Below are 19,878 nucleotides of genomic sequence, written 5' to 3' on the forward strand. Positions count from 1 at the left end.
CCAGTCAAAGTACAAGAATGAATGCAGGGTGAAATCAAGGTGAAGAGACAGTCTTTGGGTTGAATTTATTTGCTGCTTGAATTTATGGTTCCTTTTAAGCAAAATGCTGACTTTTCCCCCCTCACTTTCCCTGTCTACATGCACATGTTCAAGAGGACGGGCAGGTATCGCAGTTTAAATACATGTTCACTGAATTACTAATGGATGTCTAACAATGCACACTAAAACTAGATTTGGTATCTCAACCTTTGGCCTTTAGAAGCAACAGTTGAAGAGGACCACAAGGAATCTGGGAAAAAAAGAGAAGCTTACCGTGGTTGTCTTTATCCGTCCACCAGGTTGTGTACAGGTCCAGCCTGATTTATTGATTAGCAAATCACAGCCTTCTCCTTCTAAACATGGAAGCATTTCACACCACTGTTTTGTTTTAATAATTCGTGCTGTAGGGGAAAAAAAAAGACAGTTGGCAAGAAGATTCACATTTCACTTCTCTTGGAACACAGACATTAGAGAAGCTTATTTCCATCATCAGATAATGTAGCCATAGGTTATGCCATAGACAGCCCCAGGCAATTTACAAAATTATTTACAGCACTTTCAGTGCCAACCAATTTTACAATAACAACAGAACTTAAAAGACAACATGAAAACTAAATAATGACCTCCTTCAATAAAAGAAGGAAAAGGTACAGCCAGAGGTAACTTTGCAATAATGTACTCCTCAAAGTCCATGATGTAGTAGGAGGAGCTGTAGTTAAAGCATTCTGCTTCTTCTTTATTCATCACCCTTATTTAGTAGAACTGGGCTGGAGCAGACTAGATACTGTTCTAACATGGAGAACATGAAGCTTCTGCTCTGAAGACTTACAGTCTAACTAGGAAAGACAGATGCAAGTGGAAGGAAGTCATACAACACAGAAGCAAAGCAAATTATGCCACGACAGCATATGGTGCGGATTTTTGCCATGCTTTTTTTCTGTCTTTTTTTTAAAGGTGGGAGTAGGCAGACTAGGCTAAGTAGAAAGAAGAGGGAAGGACAGACAGGATGGGGAAGGGCAGGGTAAGAGAAAGAAGAAATGTGGCAGGACACTGAGGACAAGAGACTTGGGTAATGTATGAGGCACAAATGCTGAACCAAACAGCTAGTCAGCATAGAGTAGAGAAAAACCCCATAAAAATGAAGTTTTCTGACTGTCCCAATGACTAGGATGTGGCTCTTTCTGAAGCTTCTGCTACTGGATAGAGTTTCCGATGCAGTCCTGTTCACAGCTTTCCTGAAAGGAAACTTCCAGGTGGCCTTAAAACAAGAGAGGGAGCTCTCACTGGGTGAAATAAAGAGGAGGCAACCCTGTAGGGAAACACTGCATCTTCAGGCAGGAAGCAAACAGGGACTAATACCTTAACTTCTACTATGCATCTTCACTGCATGTTCACTACATGTTCATCACTGCAAATCTGTGCCTTGTACTAGGTCATTAAGAAATATTTATTTTTGTTTTGACATTGTCTTTTTGGAAAGTAGAAGTGCACCTCTCTCTTATGCACTGTCAGTGGGGAGTTTGGGATATTTAAAAAAATACAAAAACACAGTTTGTTAGAGAAAGCGAAATCAAGGAAACACATCTTGTACTTAAGAACAAAGGGCCATCACAAACTTCACCCCCTTCTACTTTACAGGAGTTCATGCCGCAGTCTCAAGCCAGCTCCAGAGAAAGTTCTGTCTCCATCCCTTGCACAAATGTCTGCTTGGGCAATGGGCAGAACAAATCACATTGTCTACACTCTGGAACAGAGACAGTGCCTTCCTGTATTCTCCTTAATATAAAACATCTTCTCAGTGGATAAACAGAGCCAAGCAGCATTAAAAAGTAAGAGCTCAAAAAGGAATACTGGAAATAATCTAAAAAAATCAGGTAAAGCAAGATCTGCAGTGAGTGCAAGGAGCTAGAAAGTGAGTGGCTAAACTGCTTCTATCTCATACCTGACTTCCTATGTCTTGACCACTTGAAGGCAAATTCCCAATACCACAAAACAATAATAAGAATTAAAGCTACAATGAACAATCTTTTAATGAAATTTGAGCTAGCATTCTGATGTAATAAGCCAGGTCTCTAAATACTTCGGCATCCAAACTGATCACATGTACCCTTGTTTGAAGTTTCAGGACCTAAATGGGATCTGCAAAATTAACTCAGGATATCTGCAGACATTATTTGTAGCCAATCTATGATCATGTGGCTTGCTTTAATCAACATGGCCATAGATTGGGAATGGCATGTGTACACTTGCCAGTGTGTGGAGCCATGCCAGGTACCCAAAGTAAGTTGGAGTGGGGAGAGACGAAAGCTGTGTCAGGGGGATTAGCAGGTCTGTGGTAGCTGGTGGGATTGCAGAGAATTGGGAGGTCTGCAAGGGTGGTTGGTAAATCCACAGTGGGGTGGCAGTTAGGTGTCTGCCTGGGAGTGGAGGTCAGGATGCCAAAAATAGCATGATCAGGGTGTGTGTGTGTGTGGGGGGGGCTAGGAAGAACAAGAACATGGCCATTTTTTGCCCAGTCTGATCTCCCTCAACATCTGTACACATGGGCACTTAGATCAACCTAACTTTAGCTAGGTTGATCTAAACCAGTGGTCTCCAACTTTTTTATGGTGAAGATAGGCACCATAAGTAAAGGGCACCCCAGGATCTACTGCCCCCCGCCCCCCACTTCTCAGACAAGCCACCCAGGTTCTGGTCCAACTCACCCAGCCTGGCTCAGGTGGCAGGGGGCGTGGCTCATCCCAGCCATGGGCATCCTGCTGCTCTCAATCGTGTAGCCTCTGACATGCTGAGATCGACTTTCAGAGGCTCCATGATCAACCAGTTGATTGAGATCGACTGATTGGTGACCACTGATTTAAGCATAATGTCTGCATATACCCTCAGTTTTCAACTCTGCTTCGCAGTCTGCCAAGTAAAGCAGAGTCCTGCCATTCCATTTCACACCACTAATGGCACTCTTTACATGGAATGCAGAACAATATATTTACCAGGGTATCAAGTATCATCATTAATAATTAAACTTGAATAACACTAGTCGAGATAAAAAAATAATGTGTATTGCCTGAGAGAGTATCTGCATTTTTATTCTGTTTGTTCACTAAAAGTGAAAGTCAGCCCTCTGCCAGAGAACGGGCAAAAACCTTTCAACCTCTTATATCCCACTCAAGCCCTATTATACAGTCATAAGTGGCACTTAAGTGATGCACAAGCTTTGTGTTGGCCTTCTATACAGGGCTGATTTTCATCCTAAGAGTCTGATCATGTGAACTGCTTTGCATCTCCTAAGTGCTGCATCCCTTGACCTCACTGAAGCTAACAGGAATTGAGGATGCTTAGCACCTTGTAGACTTATACTCTTAGAAACTATAAGAGGAATCACACCTATACGATACCAAGTATTTCTGATTTGATTTGCAAAATTCAGCAGTTTGCAATGGATCTTCTAGGTAATCGTATGAAGGGTATGATCTTTCTGCATATTATGGATTAAAGTAGCTTCAGTAGAAAATTGTTTTTTAAAAGATTACAAATTATTTTAAAATGATTTCTTTCCAAATGCTGAAACTAAAGGTAGTGATGACAATAATAATTACAGTTCTAACCTTGCTTGCCAGATTATTTATGCCTCCCTATAAAACAGCAGTTTTCTTTTCTGTATTTCCTTTACTCATATGCTTGTTATTTATTTAGACAATTGCCAAATGCTGCATCTCTAGTAAATCTCCCGACTAGAAAACATCATCTCTTTGTAGCAGGAAAAAAGCCAAAAACCTGTGAGATATACCTGGTCTGACAGCAACAAACACAAAATGTTATAGCTATCTAAAAAGATATGGAATTAATAGAATCATAGAATCAATGAGTCGGAAGGGACCTAGACAGATCATCTAGTCTGACCCTCTGCCATGGGCAGGAAGGAGCACTGGGGGTGGCAGGGGGTCAGACTACATGATCTGTCTAGGTCCCTTCCGACTCATTGATTCTATGATTTGTTTGTTCACAAATAAAATACAAACAGAAAGAGCTCAACAAATTTTATTTACAACTTCTGAGAAAGGAACTGAAAAACAGGAAAAAAAGAAAATAAAATGGTATTAACATTTTTAATAAATAATATCAGTCATGCATAAAAAAAAAAGAAGCACTAGGTTACAGAGATTGCCATTCAGATCACAGGGATAACCCTTCAGCCTGTCATAATGGCATATGATGCATTCACATGAAATGAATAATCATATGATATTATGGCAGACCTGGTATAAGATCCCAATTGGAGTAGAGAGATAGAATTGTCTTATATTTTATCTTCATCACCAATTCTAGATACTATAGATAAAGGCAGAAGAATCCTGTAACACAGTGTGGGCCATCCATTTTGACAGGTAACCTGTCCCCTTATTATCCCTCCACAGTGTGGGCCATCCATTTTGACCACAAGTCAAGTCCCATGTCCTCCCTAAGGCTAGGGACAGACATTACATATAAACAGGTTTAAGTGATCAGAAATTGATTTCATAGACATTAGGGTTGGAAGGGACCTCGGAAGATCATCAAGTCCAGCCCCCAGATAAAATTGGTTTATATCTGCAACAGAACATAAGTTTAATGCACACAAACCAGTTTCAAATGACTGAAACTGGTTTAAGATACACCTGGTTGAATGTAGACTTAACTGATTTGAGGTGAAACCAGTTTATGCAACGTCTGTCCCAGACCTCTTCCTGGTTTAAGTTAAACCAGAGTCCCCCAGCATCCCAGGTGTTTTGCAGCCCTGGGCTGGGCTGTCTGCTCCAGGCAACAGGGCTGGCCACACCCCTCTGCTCCCTAGCCAAAACTCCCGCAGGCACAGCAGGGTCTGCCTGGCTTCCCCCTAACCCCCAGTCCTTGTCACTTGCTGTTGAAGCAGAGATCCCCTGCCTCTCTCCCATCTCCCACAGAATGGACCCCAGCCCCATGGATGCTAGCCATGTGATATGCTAGGTAATGCTGAGAGGTGTCTGTGTGTGTGTCTCCAATTTCACTGGGACAGGCAGACAGAACAGTATCCACTTAGAGCTTTTTGGAGCTAATCAGTAGGTCAGCTAGTAATGTCCCTCCATTCCTTCCTTGGAGCAAGCTGTTTAAGAAGAGCTTGAAATAATGAGAGAGATTTTCATTTTGTTACTGGGCTGATAAACACTATTATCAGCCCCCTACTAGCTCTCTTGTCTGTCGGGCTTGCAGACCATATGAAGAAGCAGGGAGAGGGAGATTGAAAAGCTCAGTATTGTCACCAGGTGCATTCACTGCACAACCCCTCTCCCTTGCCACAGAGTGCTAGCTGGGGGCTGGGGCCTGGCAACACTCCCACCCCTTGAGCAGCAAGTGGGAAAAAGCCTGGGATGGTGCAGGCAGGATGGGGGTTTAAACCCCACCCTAATCAAAGCATCCTGCCAGGGCCTGGCTATGCCCCCCGCTCAGCTCAGCACTATGGAAGGGAATGGAGTTCTAGCAGCTTTTAGCCTGAGCCCATGCAGGCATGTGCCTGCATTTAGTCAGTCCAGAGGGAACGTCTGCGCAGCTGCAAACCAGTTCAACCTAGGCAGGTTAGATTAACCTGCAAAGATTGAATCCATTCAGGCTCAAGCTTTTTATATGTCTGTCCCTAGCCTAAGTTACACCTAAGTAATCCCCTTGCTTTATCTGATGCTGTTGCTCCTTGCCCCCTTCCCTATTGACCACATGCCATACACATAGGTTGCCACTTTGGGCATCCCCACTGCAATGCACAATAATTTAAAAACCCACTTATAGAAAGTTTTCTTTAAAATTTCAGGCCAGAGGCATAACAGCTAGGGACAGTGATAGGGGACTGTTGTGGCAGCTGGCCTGGCAGGAACAGTGGCTGAAGTGTCATTCACACACCTGTTTTAAGTGGGTATTAGGGGCTGGTGCCCCATTATACTACTGTTCCAGGCAGTAAATGTAGTACAAATACAGTTATGGATTATGACCCACAAGCTCCAAAGTTTATATCCCTCGACTTCTCATCCTGTGCAATGTAAATACAGTTATCCTCATTATCTACAGAAATGTCTGATGTTTTGGTTTTAATGATAATTTGTGGCAATTAGTTTCAGAGGTTAATTATGTCTGGTGTAAGAAAAGATTTCCCATTTTATCAGCTTTTCATTTTGTTGCTTCTCAGTGTCATTCTCCTTGTCCTTTGGAAAAAGAAATTTAAATAGCCTAATAGGAAAAGTAATACATAATAATTAAAAACAATGGGCCTCTGAGCTTCTTCCTGGGCTGCTTTGTGTCATAGTAGTAGTATCATCAGCCATAAGAACTTTGTAGGAGCCATATTTAGATCATTTGGGTCTCTTCTCCAAAAGTAGTTAAACATACAGTAGAGAATAGGGCTCTATCTCCCACAAATCTCTGGAACCAGAGGGACTGGCCCATCCTTTGAGGCCTATGGCATTCAACTTATTCAGTTTTGTCTGGATATATATATTTTAATGATTTGATAAATTTTGTTGGCTGCTGGTTCCACTGTCCCAATCTTTTCTTACCATTGCTGCCTAAGCAATCTTGCCCTGTCCTTTGTGGCAGCCTCATTCCCCTTATTATCCTTCCATTTTATTCTACTTGTTCTACTTCCCATCTGTTGCTTTCATGAACTGTTCTTTCACTTTCTCTCTCTCAGCTCAATCCTTTTATATAATTTTTACACAATTTTATTTATATTATTTAATGCTATAAAAATAGTATAAATCCTGTATACTACCAACATGGTTGTAAATCACCAACACCCTGACCACCACTTAAGCTTTACAGACTGTCTTCCTACCACAGAACTCAAAAATATGCTGCATTTAACTGGTTTACAACAATGCATGAGGTGAAGGTAACCTATTATTGATCCCATTTTGTTGAGGGGTTAGCTGACTTGCCCAAGGTCACATAGGAATTTTGTGGCAAAGCTGGGAATAAAACCTTAGGTCTCCTAATTTCCAGTCATATGCCCTAGCCAGAAAACCTTTCCTCTCCTATTTTTCTTCTAGAAATATATTACATGAATGATAAGGAATTTAATTATAGTTGAAGATGGTTCTGCTTTGAGTAGGGGGTTGGACTAGATGACCTCCTGAGGTCCCGTCCAACCCTAACTTTCTGTAGTTTTATGGTTCTATGACAAGCTCCAGTGTGCTCTTAAACCAAAATAAGAAATTAAAAATCATTTTATGCAAAGTGATAGGCTTTTAAAATATATATTATATTGGTAAAATTGCAGTGGCACTAAAGAGGCTGATAAAAGAACATAGAATGGATCCCAGTACTTTAATAAGACACTGTAGTCATGAACAGTCTTCACAGGAGCAATTTGGTTATGATAGCCTGTGAGGCCCAAGCATTAATCTATTTTACTATGCAACAAGGAAACATCACAAGCCGTGGATACCTTTTACAGCAGCCATTCTGCGACAGTCAGAAAATTGGAAACAGTGCTAATTCAAGAAGAGTTAGCTGTGCTCAATTATTTATAAGACAGCTAGATGAAAGACTGCTTAATTCAAAGACAGCAATATAGCAATGTCTAGCATTCATGTTATCATTTTGCTTTGCTATCAATATAGGGCTTGATTGTGGAGCCAAGATGGGCAGATATGGAAGAGACAGAGAAAAGAAATCTTCCCTTGAAGCCCCTACCCAGAAATAGAGGATCTCTGCAGAGTTATAGTCTGCAGCCCAATACCTGCTGGTCTCTGACAGGTTCACAGAAAAGTAGGGCTGGAAGGGAACTAAGGAGCTCATTCAGTCCAGCCTCCTTCAAGGCTAGATCATCTATGATTGAACCATCCCAGCCAAGTGTCTGAGTATCCTCCCCTTAAAAATTCCCATGAATGGAAAATTCATAATTTCTCTAAACAATTGGTTCCAATCCTTCAATACTGCATAGTTAGAAAGTTCTTAATATGCAATTTACAAATTACTTAATATGCTACAGTGTAAGACCATTATTTCTTGTACTATAGTCCATGTCTGCAGAGAATAATTGATCCCAGTCTTATCACAACCCAGTTATTTGGATGTGGGGGCAAAGAGCTCACTGGCCAAGTTCGTGGACAACACCAAGTTGTTGGGGAACATGGTTATGCTTGAAGATAGGCTGCAGATATAGGCAGACCTAGTTAGGCTGACAAGTTGGGCAGATCAGAACTGGCTGAAATTCAACATTGAGAAGTGTAAAGTCCTCCATATGAGGATGAACAATCCCCAACATACTTACAGGCTTGGTGGTGCCAAACTGACTAGCACCACAACTGAAAGGGATGTAGGGGTAATAATAGACTGTAGTATGAACATAAGCCATCAGTGTGATGCTGTAGCCAGCAGGGCAAACAATACTCTGGCACACATCAACCGATGCATCTCCACCAAAACCAAGGAAGTGGTTCTTCTGCTTTACTCAGCATTGGTGAGACCACAGCTGGAGTACTGCATCCAGTTCTGGGTGCCACACTTCAACAAGGACATGGAAAAGCTTGAGAGAGTCCAGAGAAGAGCCACCCGTATGATCAGAGACTTGCAAGGCCAGCCATACAAGGAAAAGCTGAGGGACCTGGGCCTCTCCAGTCTTAAAAAGAGAAGGCTGAGAGGGGACTTGGTAGCAGCTTACCACTATATCATGGGAGCATATCAAAGGTTTGGTGAACAACTGTTCACCAAGGCACTCTTGGGAAAAAAAAACAGGAGTAATGGCCATAAACTCTTGGAAGGCTATTTCAGGCTTAACAGTAGAGAAGACTTTTTCACAGTTCATGTGTCCAGACTGTGGAATAAACTCCCTCCAGAGGTGGTGCAATCACCTACCTTGGAAATCTTCAAGAGGAGACTGGATGGTCACCTCGCTGGAGTCACCTGACCCCAGTAGTCTTTCCTGCCTAGTGCAGGGGGGCTGGACCCAATGATCTTGTGAGGTCCCTGCCAGCCCCCAGCAATCTATGAATCTATGACTTTATAACCACCATCGGGTATTTGAAGACTGTTAGAAAAGACCCTCTCTGCCTTGTCTTCCCCAAATTAATAATTATAGTTCAGTTCTTCCAATCTTCTTTTCCCCACCAGTTATGGTTCCTAGACCTCTAATATTTTTCCTTGTTCTCCTATGATAGACTACGAAACTCTGTCTATATCTTTCTTGCAGTGTGGGTCCCAACACTGCATACAGTACTCCAGGTAAGGCCTTACCAGCTCTGTACAGAGTAGAACAAGCACTTCCTTAGACTTGCAGACAACACTCCTGTTAATACAAGCCGGTATTTTTTTTCCTCACAAGAGTTCTCTGCTAACTTATATTCAACTTGTGGTGGTTTATAACCCTCCAAGTCCCCTTTTTTGTAGTACTACCACCTAAAAAGTTCTTCGTTTTGTATTTGTACATTTCACTGAGCTATCCCAAGTACACTTTATATTTGCCTTACTGAATTTCATTCAATTAATTTTGAACCACTTCTCCAGTTGATCAATGTCCTTTGAATCCTAAGCCTATACTTTAAAGTACCTGCAATTCCCCACAGCTTGGTGTCATCTGCAAATTTGTTATCTGTGCACTCAAGTCCATCCTCCAAATCATTTATGAAGATTTTAACAGTACCTGCATAACTGTGCTGTACTGCTATGCTCCAGTATATGTATACTCCTAGAAATATAGGCAAGCTTTCACTTTTTATAAGATTCCTTAGAGATCTTCAAGTTATTGCTGTTTAACAGCTAGTCTCCTGATACACTTGTTCTTCATTCTCATCAGAATAACCTGCTCTTGCACCCTTAATAAGGTCCCTTAAGGTACAACCACCTCTCCTCCTTTTCCTCAAGCATTTGAATGAGCCATCCTTTAACAGATAAGGAACAGATCCTATCCTCTGTAATTGAGAAGGGTCCCTTGGCAGTGAACAGGTGAATTTCTGCTCTCAAGATGGGTATTATAGGCTCTGGGTTATGATCTATATAGTATTGATATGAGTAAGAGTCTTAAATGAAAGGGCTAGAGAATATGAAAAGATGATGGAGTCTTTCATCATGGATGCCTAACGGGCATCTCAGCCACTCATAGCAGTTGTCTCTTAGAAGTCAATTCACATGCTTAAATGCCCATGGGACCATGTTCAATACATATTAAAGCGTTGGGAGGAATAATATAGGACTATAGTAACACTCTAAGGAGCATCACATTTAATTTTACATCCATCCTTATTTAGCAAGGCATTCAATTGTATGCTTAACTTTAAGGCTAGGGACAGAAATTACACATTAACCAGTATTAGTGATTGGAAACAAGTTCAAATCCATAACACAACAGAAGTTCAGTGAACATAAGCCACTTTCAAAATGGCTGAAAATGGTTTAAGATAAATCTGGTTGAATGTAATAACAAACTTAACTGATTGGATTTACTGAACTTCTGTCCTAGGTCCCCTCCATATTCAGGTTAACTCACAAACCCCGCAAACCCTCCCCTTGCAGGGTGGGTTGACTTGTCTTGACCCAAGCGGTCTGTTCAGTCGAACAGGGAGGTGTGCCACTGGGCCACTGCAGGCAGGTGGCTGCATTTCCAGAATCACAAGTGAATGTTCATTGACTTGCTTATTGGTTCAATCTATGAAGCTTAGATTAAACTGCAAAGATTGAATTGATTCAGCCTCAGGTTTTTTCACTTCTAAGGAGCCACTCTAATGTTTTGCTGAATCTTCATAGTGCTCTTTAAAATAAAGATATATTGACAGTTTTGACTGGAGAAAATCCAGACACCCTAGAAACCAATTATGACAAACAATAATAGTAATATTATCATCATGAAAACAAAAACCTCCTTGGAAAAGAAAAATGCTCAGGCAAAAACAAGGATCAGAAAGTAGTTCAATCCATACAACTCTAAGAATGAATGGTTTCACTCTTTTTTAATATCCATGTTTCAAAACTACAGCCTTATGACTATCTCCTAAACTCAAAGTTAAAAAACCCTGACTGCAGAGGAGCACAGGATATCCATCACTTCTGAAATATAAATAATAAACTCTTCATCTGATCTCTCCATTCAGCTGCATGAGGCCTAAAATCTTCATGTTATACATTTTCCCACTCTTTGCAGTCAGACCCTCAGTAATGGATGACTCAGCCCAGTAACAGATTAGGTTAGACTGGGACTCCCATTTTCTTACTGCAGATATCAACCCAAAAAAGAAATTGGTCACATGGGCCACCTTTGTAAATGGCCCACATTCACTTCCATGTTCAACTGATTACGTCATTTTCCAATTATTTTGAAACGCTCTGCTTTGTGCAGTCAGATATCTTCCTTTTCATTTGCAACCTAACAGAATCTCTACAGCAACTACAGCAATTGTTTATAAAGAAGAGAATGATTAGGAAAACATTTAATATATTTCCAGTGGCCCATGAAGCAATTTAGCAGTTAAAAACAAGGGGGTGGAGGAGCTAGTACCATTAGCCAGCTCTCAGGAGGTTACCACTAAGTGCCTTGTGAATTTCAGGCTAAGAACTTCTATCTGTATCTCAAGTTGTAGGTTTAACCTGTATCTCAAATTATTCTGTGATAATTTAATCTGTGTAGATTTCTCTACAGATATCCTCTATATGCAACTGACCTGTTTACATTTCTGCAGTTCCTATCTATGTACCAAAACAGCTAATTGCTTAATAGAGGCAGCCTGACCGACAATAATTTCTTTGGAAAGTGTGTTTGACCCTAGACTGGATACACAAAGATGTGGATATTTAATAAGTTTTCAGGGTGTGAATGATCCAGAGTCCCATTGTTTGGCAGTGGTTGCTTTTTTGGTGTCTAACAAGGGATGTTAATTGAACACCTGCCCCTAGAGAAAATCTTTGTCAGGACTCACTATCTTTTGTTTCTGTCCCCTGCTGTTCCGCTCTGCTGTATTCAATTAGTGTGCTGGAAGTGAAGTAAACTCTAGTAAAAAGAAAACCTGATCTTTATTGTGCCAGCAACAAACTCTTCAGAGAATGGATTTTTAGCACATTTCACTATGCTGCCAATATGCTGAGCACAGCAGATTTAATTGGTGAAGGACAGCAGGATCAGAACCCAAGAAGAGAGGATGTGAAGACAACAATGAGCATCAGACTCATGAGAATATGGGAAGAGTGGGGACAAGAAGGAAACCAAGAAAACAGAATAGGGAGAAGAGAATAAAGTAAGAATGTGAGAAATTAGGAGAGAGTACGAACTGAATATCAAGTTGTTCAGGTACTACGTGTATAATAGTTATTAAAGTAGTCAGATAGGACTGAGGCCTACAGTATGTACACACCTAAATCAAGGGACAACACATAACTAAAAGCTTTTTTTTTTTTTAAATCACACTTGTGTCTAATCGTGTGATTCTCAATCTGGGTGCCATGAGACTTTCTGTGGGTTGATATATTAGCATTGTTAGGTATAAAAACAGCTACATGTAATTTACAAGATAAACCCATAGATCTCAGTTAGGAATCCATAGTGTCAAAAAACTTGTTGTGTTCTGAGTTTTCTGCAACAAAAGGATTGCTCTATTCTTTTTTTGTAGTCAAAAAACAATTGAAAACTAAGAGCTGCCATTTTCCAGACAGTGACTGGTGCTGCCTTAAGTCAGGGGGGCCATGTGGTAACCCCCTGAGAGGGGGTTGAACCAGTTAGCGACATGGGGGGAGGGTACCCCCTGAGGCTCATTGCACTGAGCGGGAGGGGGGAGGGTCCAAAACTGACTGACTGGTGAGCAGCCATAGTGCTCCCGAAATCCGGAAGCTGGCCATGGCGGTTCCAGAAATGGACGCAGCCTACAGCCAGTGCTCACACTCCCCGGCCAGTGCTCACGGGGGGTGGGAGGCACTGGTACTCCCAACCCCACCCCCCCTGTCAACTGGGCAGGGAACGCAGCCTGACGGGGTGCACAAGTGATTCAGGGAGTGCGTGTACACCTGCTACTCATCATCACTGGTGCCTTGTGTCTAACAAGGTGTGCCTTAAGTCTAAAAAGGTTAAGAATCACTGGACTACTCTTTTTGATGTAAACAAAATAGCAGAAATGAGCCAAATTAAACTGTGCAAAACAAGTAAATACCTATGGCCAGTTCCCTTGAATAGCATGTTGCTTGACCACTGTTCAGACAAGCCTGGGAGGAGAGAGGGAGGGGAGGCCCATAGGCACATCATGTTCAGAAGTATGTAGGTATATCAAGGCAACCATTGCCAAGGTAATAAAATACTTGCATGAGGAAGACAACCCTACTAGATAGCAATCACCATAATAGGGATAAAAGCCAAGGATGGAAAATATTTGGTTTTAGATAGGAGGAACTACATAGGGAATTAGCAAAGCAGCAAGGGGTGATATCTTGTTCATGATGCTACCATCCATGGGTCAATGAAGTAAACATCTACAATGAACAATGAACTGCAATGCGCTTGTATGGTTAGATAGCTTGGTTACCAGCATCAGTTTAGCTGTGGAAACACAGGGCTCTGCATGGCTAATTTACCTGATGAGCACCAAAGTAAAATAGCCTATATAGAGATCTAATCAGCTTATTTAAAGTTAGTTCGAAATGTACTCCTTTGTAGTGCAGAATATAATGCAGGTAGCTCTGGAATGAGGTTCCTTTGTGCTAGGTACCATTCAAACATAGAATGGGAATCTAAAATCTAAAGAGGCAAGATGGCCTCAAAGGCTAGGGACAGAAATTACACATAAACTGGTATAAGCAATTGGAAACTGGTTCAAATCTGTAACACAACAGAAGTCCAGTGCATATAAACCACTTTCAAAGTGGCTAAAAACAGTTAAAAATAAACCTGGCTGGATGTAGTATCAGACTCAACTGATTTAGGTTAAATCATTTTATTGAACTTCTGTCCCAGCTTCCCTTCAGATTCAAGTTAACATACAATCCTCCAGCATCTCAGGATGTTTTGCACCTCCCTCAGATATTACAATATGATGCAGTTTCATAGTTAGTTGATAATGCATTGAGTGGGTAGGTAGCCTTGGCCCCAGCTGCTTCCACCACTGGAGTCAGGAGATATGCTTTAGCACCCACCAGCTTCTGGCCTGGGCCACTAAGGCATGTGGCTGCATTTCCAGAATCCAAAGTGAATGTCTGTTCATTTGCCTATTGGTTTAATATGTGAAGCTAAGACTAACCTGCAAAGAAGGCCTCTGGCTTTTTGACTGTCTGTATTTAGCCAAGAAGAATAAGAGACACAAGCGACAACTAGGGTGAACCATGTGGTCACAGGAAATGGCACATATGTCTTATTATCTATTTATTGGTTTTGTTTTGAGGGATGAGTTCATTTAGGAGGGGAGAGTGAGGTTTGAGGAAATGTGCAATGATAAAAACATGAATGCTAATAATAATAATAAAATGAATAGGAATAGGTGATTAGGGACAGGAAGGAAGCAAGCTATATAAGAGAAACTGTACAAAATGCTGGGATTGTTGTTGCTTTAGACTGTTAGGAAATTGATCCTAATAAACAACTTTATTTCAATACATTATCAACTAAATATGAACCTGCATCATACTGAAATATTTGGATCCTACATATAGTTTGTAAACTGTTTTTTTCTTCACATTTGCTTTTGTTAATTTGATCAGCAGGAAAATAAACATGTCATAATTTAAATATAGAGTGGATGATAATTTTATGAAGTGTATATTGCTTACATCATTGCTCTGCATGGATACAATATAGGTGAACTGCCCTGTCCATCAGTAATCTAGTTAAACATGAATCTGATCTCATGTATGGGAAGAGCAAGGGTGACTGAGGATGAAGGGATGTGACTTTTTTATGTTGCTTTTGAATAACTCCATTCAATATAAAATCCACAATACTCTTAATTTTCAGGATGTTTATGATATACAGACTGGATATTTGTTTTTCCTGAGTTTTGTTTAATTTGAAATTGTTATGCTTTCCTTAGTTTTGGCTTGAAATTCAGCCAGAATTTAAATAAAATATAAATGACTAAATCTGTTCATCATAGGGCATATATTTTAAATGCAACAAATATGATATTGGGAGACATGTATTCTAGAAAGCACAAGGGGTCAATATTTGCCTGATTAGTGCAGTCTCCATTTCCAGTGTCAAACAGGGCATGTAAAGCTTTATTTCCAGAGAAGGATCAGACTAGGTGACAGAAAACTTAAAAAAAACCCCAAAAAACAATGGCACACACAGATGAGTAAAAGCCTAAAATGATGATTATTATGGGCCAATATTTTATATTTTTCCTACTTTTTCACAAGAAATGACCACTTCAGATTTGCATAGTGATTTCTGTGCTCTGCCATGGTCTCTGCTGGGTGGAAATACAGCTGCTTTCTTTTGGTAAGGCAATACAAGTGCTCACACACTGCGCTAATGGTGCTGAAGCAGGTGCCTTGAGTTCTGAAGACTCAACATTGAGAGCTAACTTATTTTTCTCTCTCCCTTATACAAAACCCCTGCAGAATTTAATAGATTTATAGATTTTAGGGACAAAAGAGACTAGCTGTAATCATTCAGTTTGGCTACCTGCATACTGCAAGCTACAGCATTCAACCAATTCCTGTAATGAGCCCAATTACTTCTGGTTGAGTCATCTGTTTGAAAGACATTTAATTCTGATGAAGACAGAATGATAACTCTCCTTTGGAACTTTTAAACCACCCCATAACACTCAACAGCATGGGTGTGATTGCTCAAGTCTAGATTTTAGTGTAACTTCTACAGATCCCTACTGAATTCTTATAGAAACCTCTTGCTTCTCCTCCCCGCCCCCCACCCACACTCTAGTTTTTAGGGGTTCCTCCCTACCTCTAAATAAAGCTACTATTGATTGGGCTGGTACTGGCAGAGGTAAGATCATGGGGATTTTTATTAGTGCCTGGCAAATATTGACTGCTTCCCAAAACATACCTGCACCTTTTACAATTGTTTCTTCTGATTCCACGTAAATTCAGAGCGTTTTCAAACAATTCACGTATAAAGAAAACAAACACCCGCATTGTATATAAACAGCAATCCTGAAAAGCACAATCTAATCTGTTAAAAGTAACTGTAGCTTTGAATCAATCCCTTATCTGTAATTCTACTTTCTCAAAAGTGCTGATGGGAGCAAGCTAGAAATTTCCACCTGCACAAAATCCATTGTTTTCTTTTAATAATTACTACTGTGAAAATACCCACAAAAAGAGCTTTTTCAACAAAATTCTGCTTCACAAAAGCACTGGGGAAGCTTCACCAAAAAGGATTTACATCATCTAATAAGGCAGGCAGTACCCTGGCTTGCAGTCATGACTAAGTTAAAACTTTCAGCTTTACAAAGACTTTTGCAGGACTAAGGATTGAACCCATAGCCTAGACATGGCTGTTGGGAGAAGGAGAAGCCAAAATGTTCTACCACTTACCTTTTTTCTGCAACCTTTAAACTGAAATATCTGTGCACATGTAGCACTGACATTTTGTAACTTCATATATATAATTAGCTTGAACAAATCTTCTCAACCAAAACATGAATATCCATTTCCTAATTTCAAATAGTTGTTTTTAAAATGCATATGCATTGTATATTTGGGGGTAAGAGTTACTATCAGCCTTATCTGAAACTGGTAAACCCTTGGAAAATATAAAACCCCTTGTCTCAACTCAGATGTATGGAGTTAACTTAAATCAGTTTTATTAACCTGGTGAAACCCTTTTATGTTACGTGGACCCTTTCATGTCACCTTAAAACTGGCTTTTGTCATTTTAACTCATGCCAGTAGGTCCTGGCGTGAGTAGGTCCTATCTTCATAGGGAAGTTACTGTAAGTCCACAATATATACTGGGTACTCTGTACTGACTTCTGAAAGGAACACTCCTACAGTACAATTCAATTGACATTTGCATGTTGATTTTGAGGTCACATTCAAGCAGCTTGAGTCATGCAAGTTGCCCTTCCACATCTTTATAATTATGAAGCCTACAACAAAGCCATCAACCTAGGGCCTCTTACTTATGAAGCAAAATCTATATATTTGCCTATGTCTATATAAATATATATGCTTATATGAGCCCACGAGTATTACTAAGGTCAGGTACAGACCTTACTCTTTTTTTCCAGTTCAGGTGGTTGGAAACCAGTCTATACCCATAACAGACCACAAGCTTGGGGCACAAGGACTGCTTTAAAAATGGCAGATCCCAGTCTAAGATTGAACATCAGTACCAGGTCTGCTTGCAAATCAACATAGATTGCTGTTTGCCAGCAACCCAGGGGCAACTGTGGGCCCCCAGCAGGAAGCTGCAGCTCACCTGCTCCAGCCAAGTACCTAGATGGCTCTACCCCTGAGCTTTCTGGAAGTTAGCCACAGGCAGGGGGGGAGCGTGGGTGTTACAAGCTGCTGGGGGGAGGCAGTGCCAGTGGTACATCCCACATTCCCAGCCCAGGTCAATGAGACATGAAATGTCCCTTCCCTGTCCCATTTCCATTCAAGTCCCAGGACCAGGTGCTGGAGAGGCTCTGGGAAAGGCTTGTAGGATTTCTACCTCCTTCCCCCTGAGATAGCTCCACTTTCCAGGTAGCTGCAAGGACATGACTGCCTCCCTCCCTCCCCAGAAACAACAACCCAACATCTGCACAGGAAGTAACTTCAGCTGGGAATTCACTGCTGACTCTGGGGGAGAGAGGGGAGGGAAATCTTGCAAGCCCTTTGTGGAGCCACTCTAGCACATGGTCCAGGGTCCCTCTCCTGTCCCAGTTCTTTCCAAGCCCCGGGACTGTGTGTTGGAGCAGCACCAGGAAGGGTTCAGTGGATTCCCTCCCCCAGCCCGGAGACAGCACCAAATTTCCAGCTGAAGCTGCTTCTCATGGAGCTGTGGGGCTTCGGTCTCTGGGGAAGTGGGGAGCCATACCCTTGCTACTACACGGGAATCAGCTTCAGCCCCAAACTTGGTTCTGTCTCCAGTGGGAGGCAGAAATCCTGCAAACCCTTCTTGGGACCACTCCAGCACAGGGTCCTGGGGCTTGGACAGAACTGGGACAGGAGAGGAATACTCTGGACTGTGCAATGGAGCAGCTCCACCTCCCCACTTTGAGACCAGAGCCAAGTTCAGGGCTGAAGCCACTTCCCATGAAGCTACAACGGCATGGTTGCCCTCCCCCCCACCTCTTCCACCTGAGACCTGACCCCGCAGCTGTACAGGGAGCAGCTTCAGCCCTGAACTCAGCATTGGCCGGGGGGGGGGGAGCAGGGGAATACACTCCAGAGTATGGCCCTGGGACTTGGATGCAAATGGGACAGGGGAGGGACACTGTGCCCTGCTGACTTGGGCCAGGAATACAGGGTACGCCACGGGTACTTCATTCCCCCAGCAGCTCATAAGCTCCACTTCCCATCTACCTCTGTTCTGCCTGCGGTGGACCCCTGCACCCCCCACCCCAAACATAGTGCAGGAACCTCCATGCCGCCCTGAGCAAAGGCAAGCATGCCTCCTTCCACTGGCTATCTGTAGCTGCCTGCTGCCTGACAGCCAATCAGGGATGGCACAGCCATTCGGCTGCACTCAGCTGCTCTCAGCAATCTTCAGCATGCTGGGAGGCATGTGGAAGTACTTCTGCTTTCTGGCCTTGTCCAGTGAAGGGAGAACATTAGTTTTGTTCACTCCCAATTTACACAGCATAGAGATACCCACGTAGATTGGATCAATTCTGCCTCGGGCTTTTTGAATGTCTGCACTTAGCCTGAGAGCTAAGCCCCATTAACTTGTTTCTGTTCCATAAGTACCCAACCCTGGATATCAAGCAGCCAAAATGCAAGCATGTGTGGCTCTGAGCACACTCCTTTGCACTGTGGATAGTCTTTTCAGATAGACTTTCTAGTGTGTTGTGCTAACACAGCTATGGGACTAGCTGATTGAGTTTGCTTGGGCATCTTTGCATAGCACTGCATTGTCCTGATATAAGTTTACTATGCAGTAACTATACGGAATATTACTCCATTTTCACTGCCTTGCAGGGTAATACACCTATTCAGGGCTCCATATTGCTGCAGGTAGAGATCTTCCAGTACCTGAACTAGTTCAATTAAAATTAGCTTAAGTATCTGCAGTCTTCAGCATAGATATCCCTGAACAGGTTGCATGTGTAGCCCTGAGACAGGTATACAAAGAAGGCTGTTAAGGAAAATATTTGGACTGGAAGAGCTTTGATACCATGAACAGGTTGTTTGATTGTTCCTGTGCTTAAAAAATGAAGAACTTTAAAACACACTGTTGTGAAGGGCTATGGGGTTTATTGTAATGTCATGCTGTAAAAATGGATGCTCATATAGGGTTACTGTACATCCGGGTTTTCCCAGATATGTCCTTTTTTTGGGTCCTCCCATCTCCATCTGGAAGGTTTTTGTATATGTCAACAAATGTCCAGAACTTGGGATTTTGCTCTGCTCAGCATCCAAGTTTTCTGCAGCACTGGGCGGCAGCAGGGCATGGGAGGCGCCTTCTCCTTCAATGGCTGAAGGGAGAAGGGAAGGGGCAGCAGGGAGCTACACAGCCAGGCCACACCAGTGCCTGTGTTTACATGGGTAGGTGGTCTGGGAGATGATTGTAGGGCTGGGGGGAGCAGGGGCCTGGGGGTCGGGAAAGCAGGACACTGGCAGGGCTGGGGGGGACAGGGATCTGTGGGTCAGGAGAGGGTACTGGAAGGAACAGGGGGCTGTGGTTTGGGAGTGAAGTAAACAGGCAGTGCCAGGAGGTTGTGGGTTCGGAGTGAGAGGTATCAGCAAGGACGGGGGACTGCA

General features: G+C 42.2%; 1 protein-coding gene across 7 annotated transcripts in view; it reads right to left on the minus strand.

Moving 5' to 3' along the window:
• Positions 1-19,878, minus strand: part of FAM19A5 (family with sequence similarity 19 member A5, C-C motif chemokine like) — a 669,022-nt gene that overhangs the window by 117,644 nt on the left and 531,500 nt on the right. For all 7 annotated transcript variants that reach the window (XM_019543498.1, XM_019543497.1, XM_019543495.1 and 4 more), the window contains exon 3: positions 313-440. In XM_019543498.1, the coding sequence (XP_019399043.1) occupies positions 313-440 (128 nt within the window). The remainder of the gene's footprint in view (positions 1-312; positions 441-19,878) is intronic.

The sequence above is a fragment of the Crocodylus porosus genome, unplaced genomic scaffold, assembly GCF_001723895.1.
Source record: "Crocodylus porosus isolate Cpor-Errol unplaced genomic scaffold, CroPor_comp1, whole genome shotgun sequence".
In the NCBI taxonomy this organism is placed as follows: Eukaryota; Metazoa; Chordata; order Crocodylia; family Crocodylidae; genus Crocodylus; species Crocodylus porosus.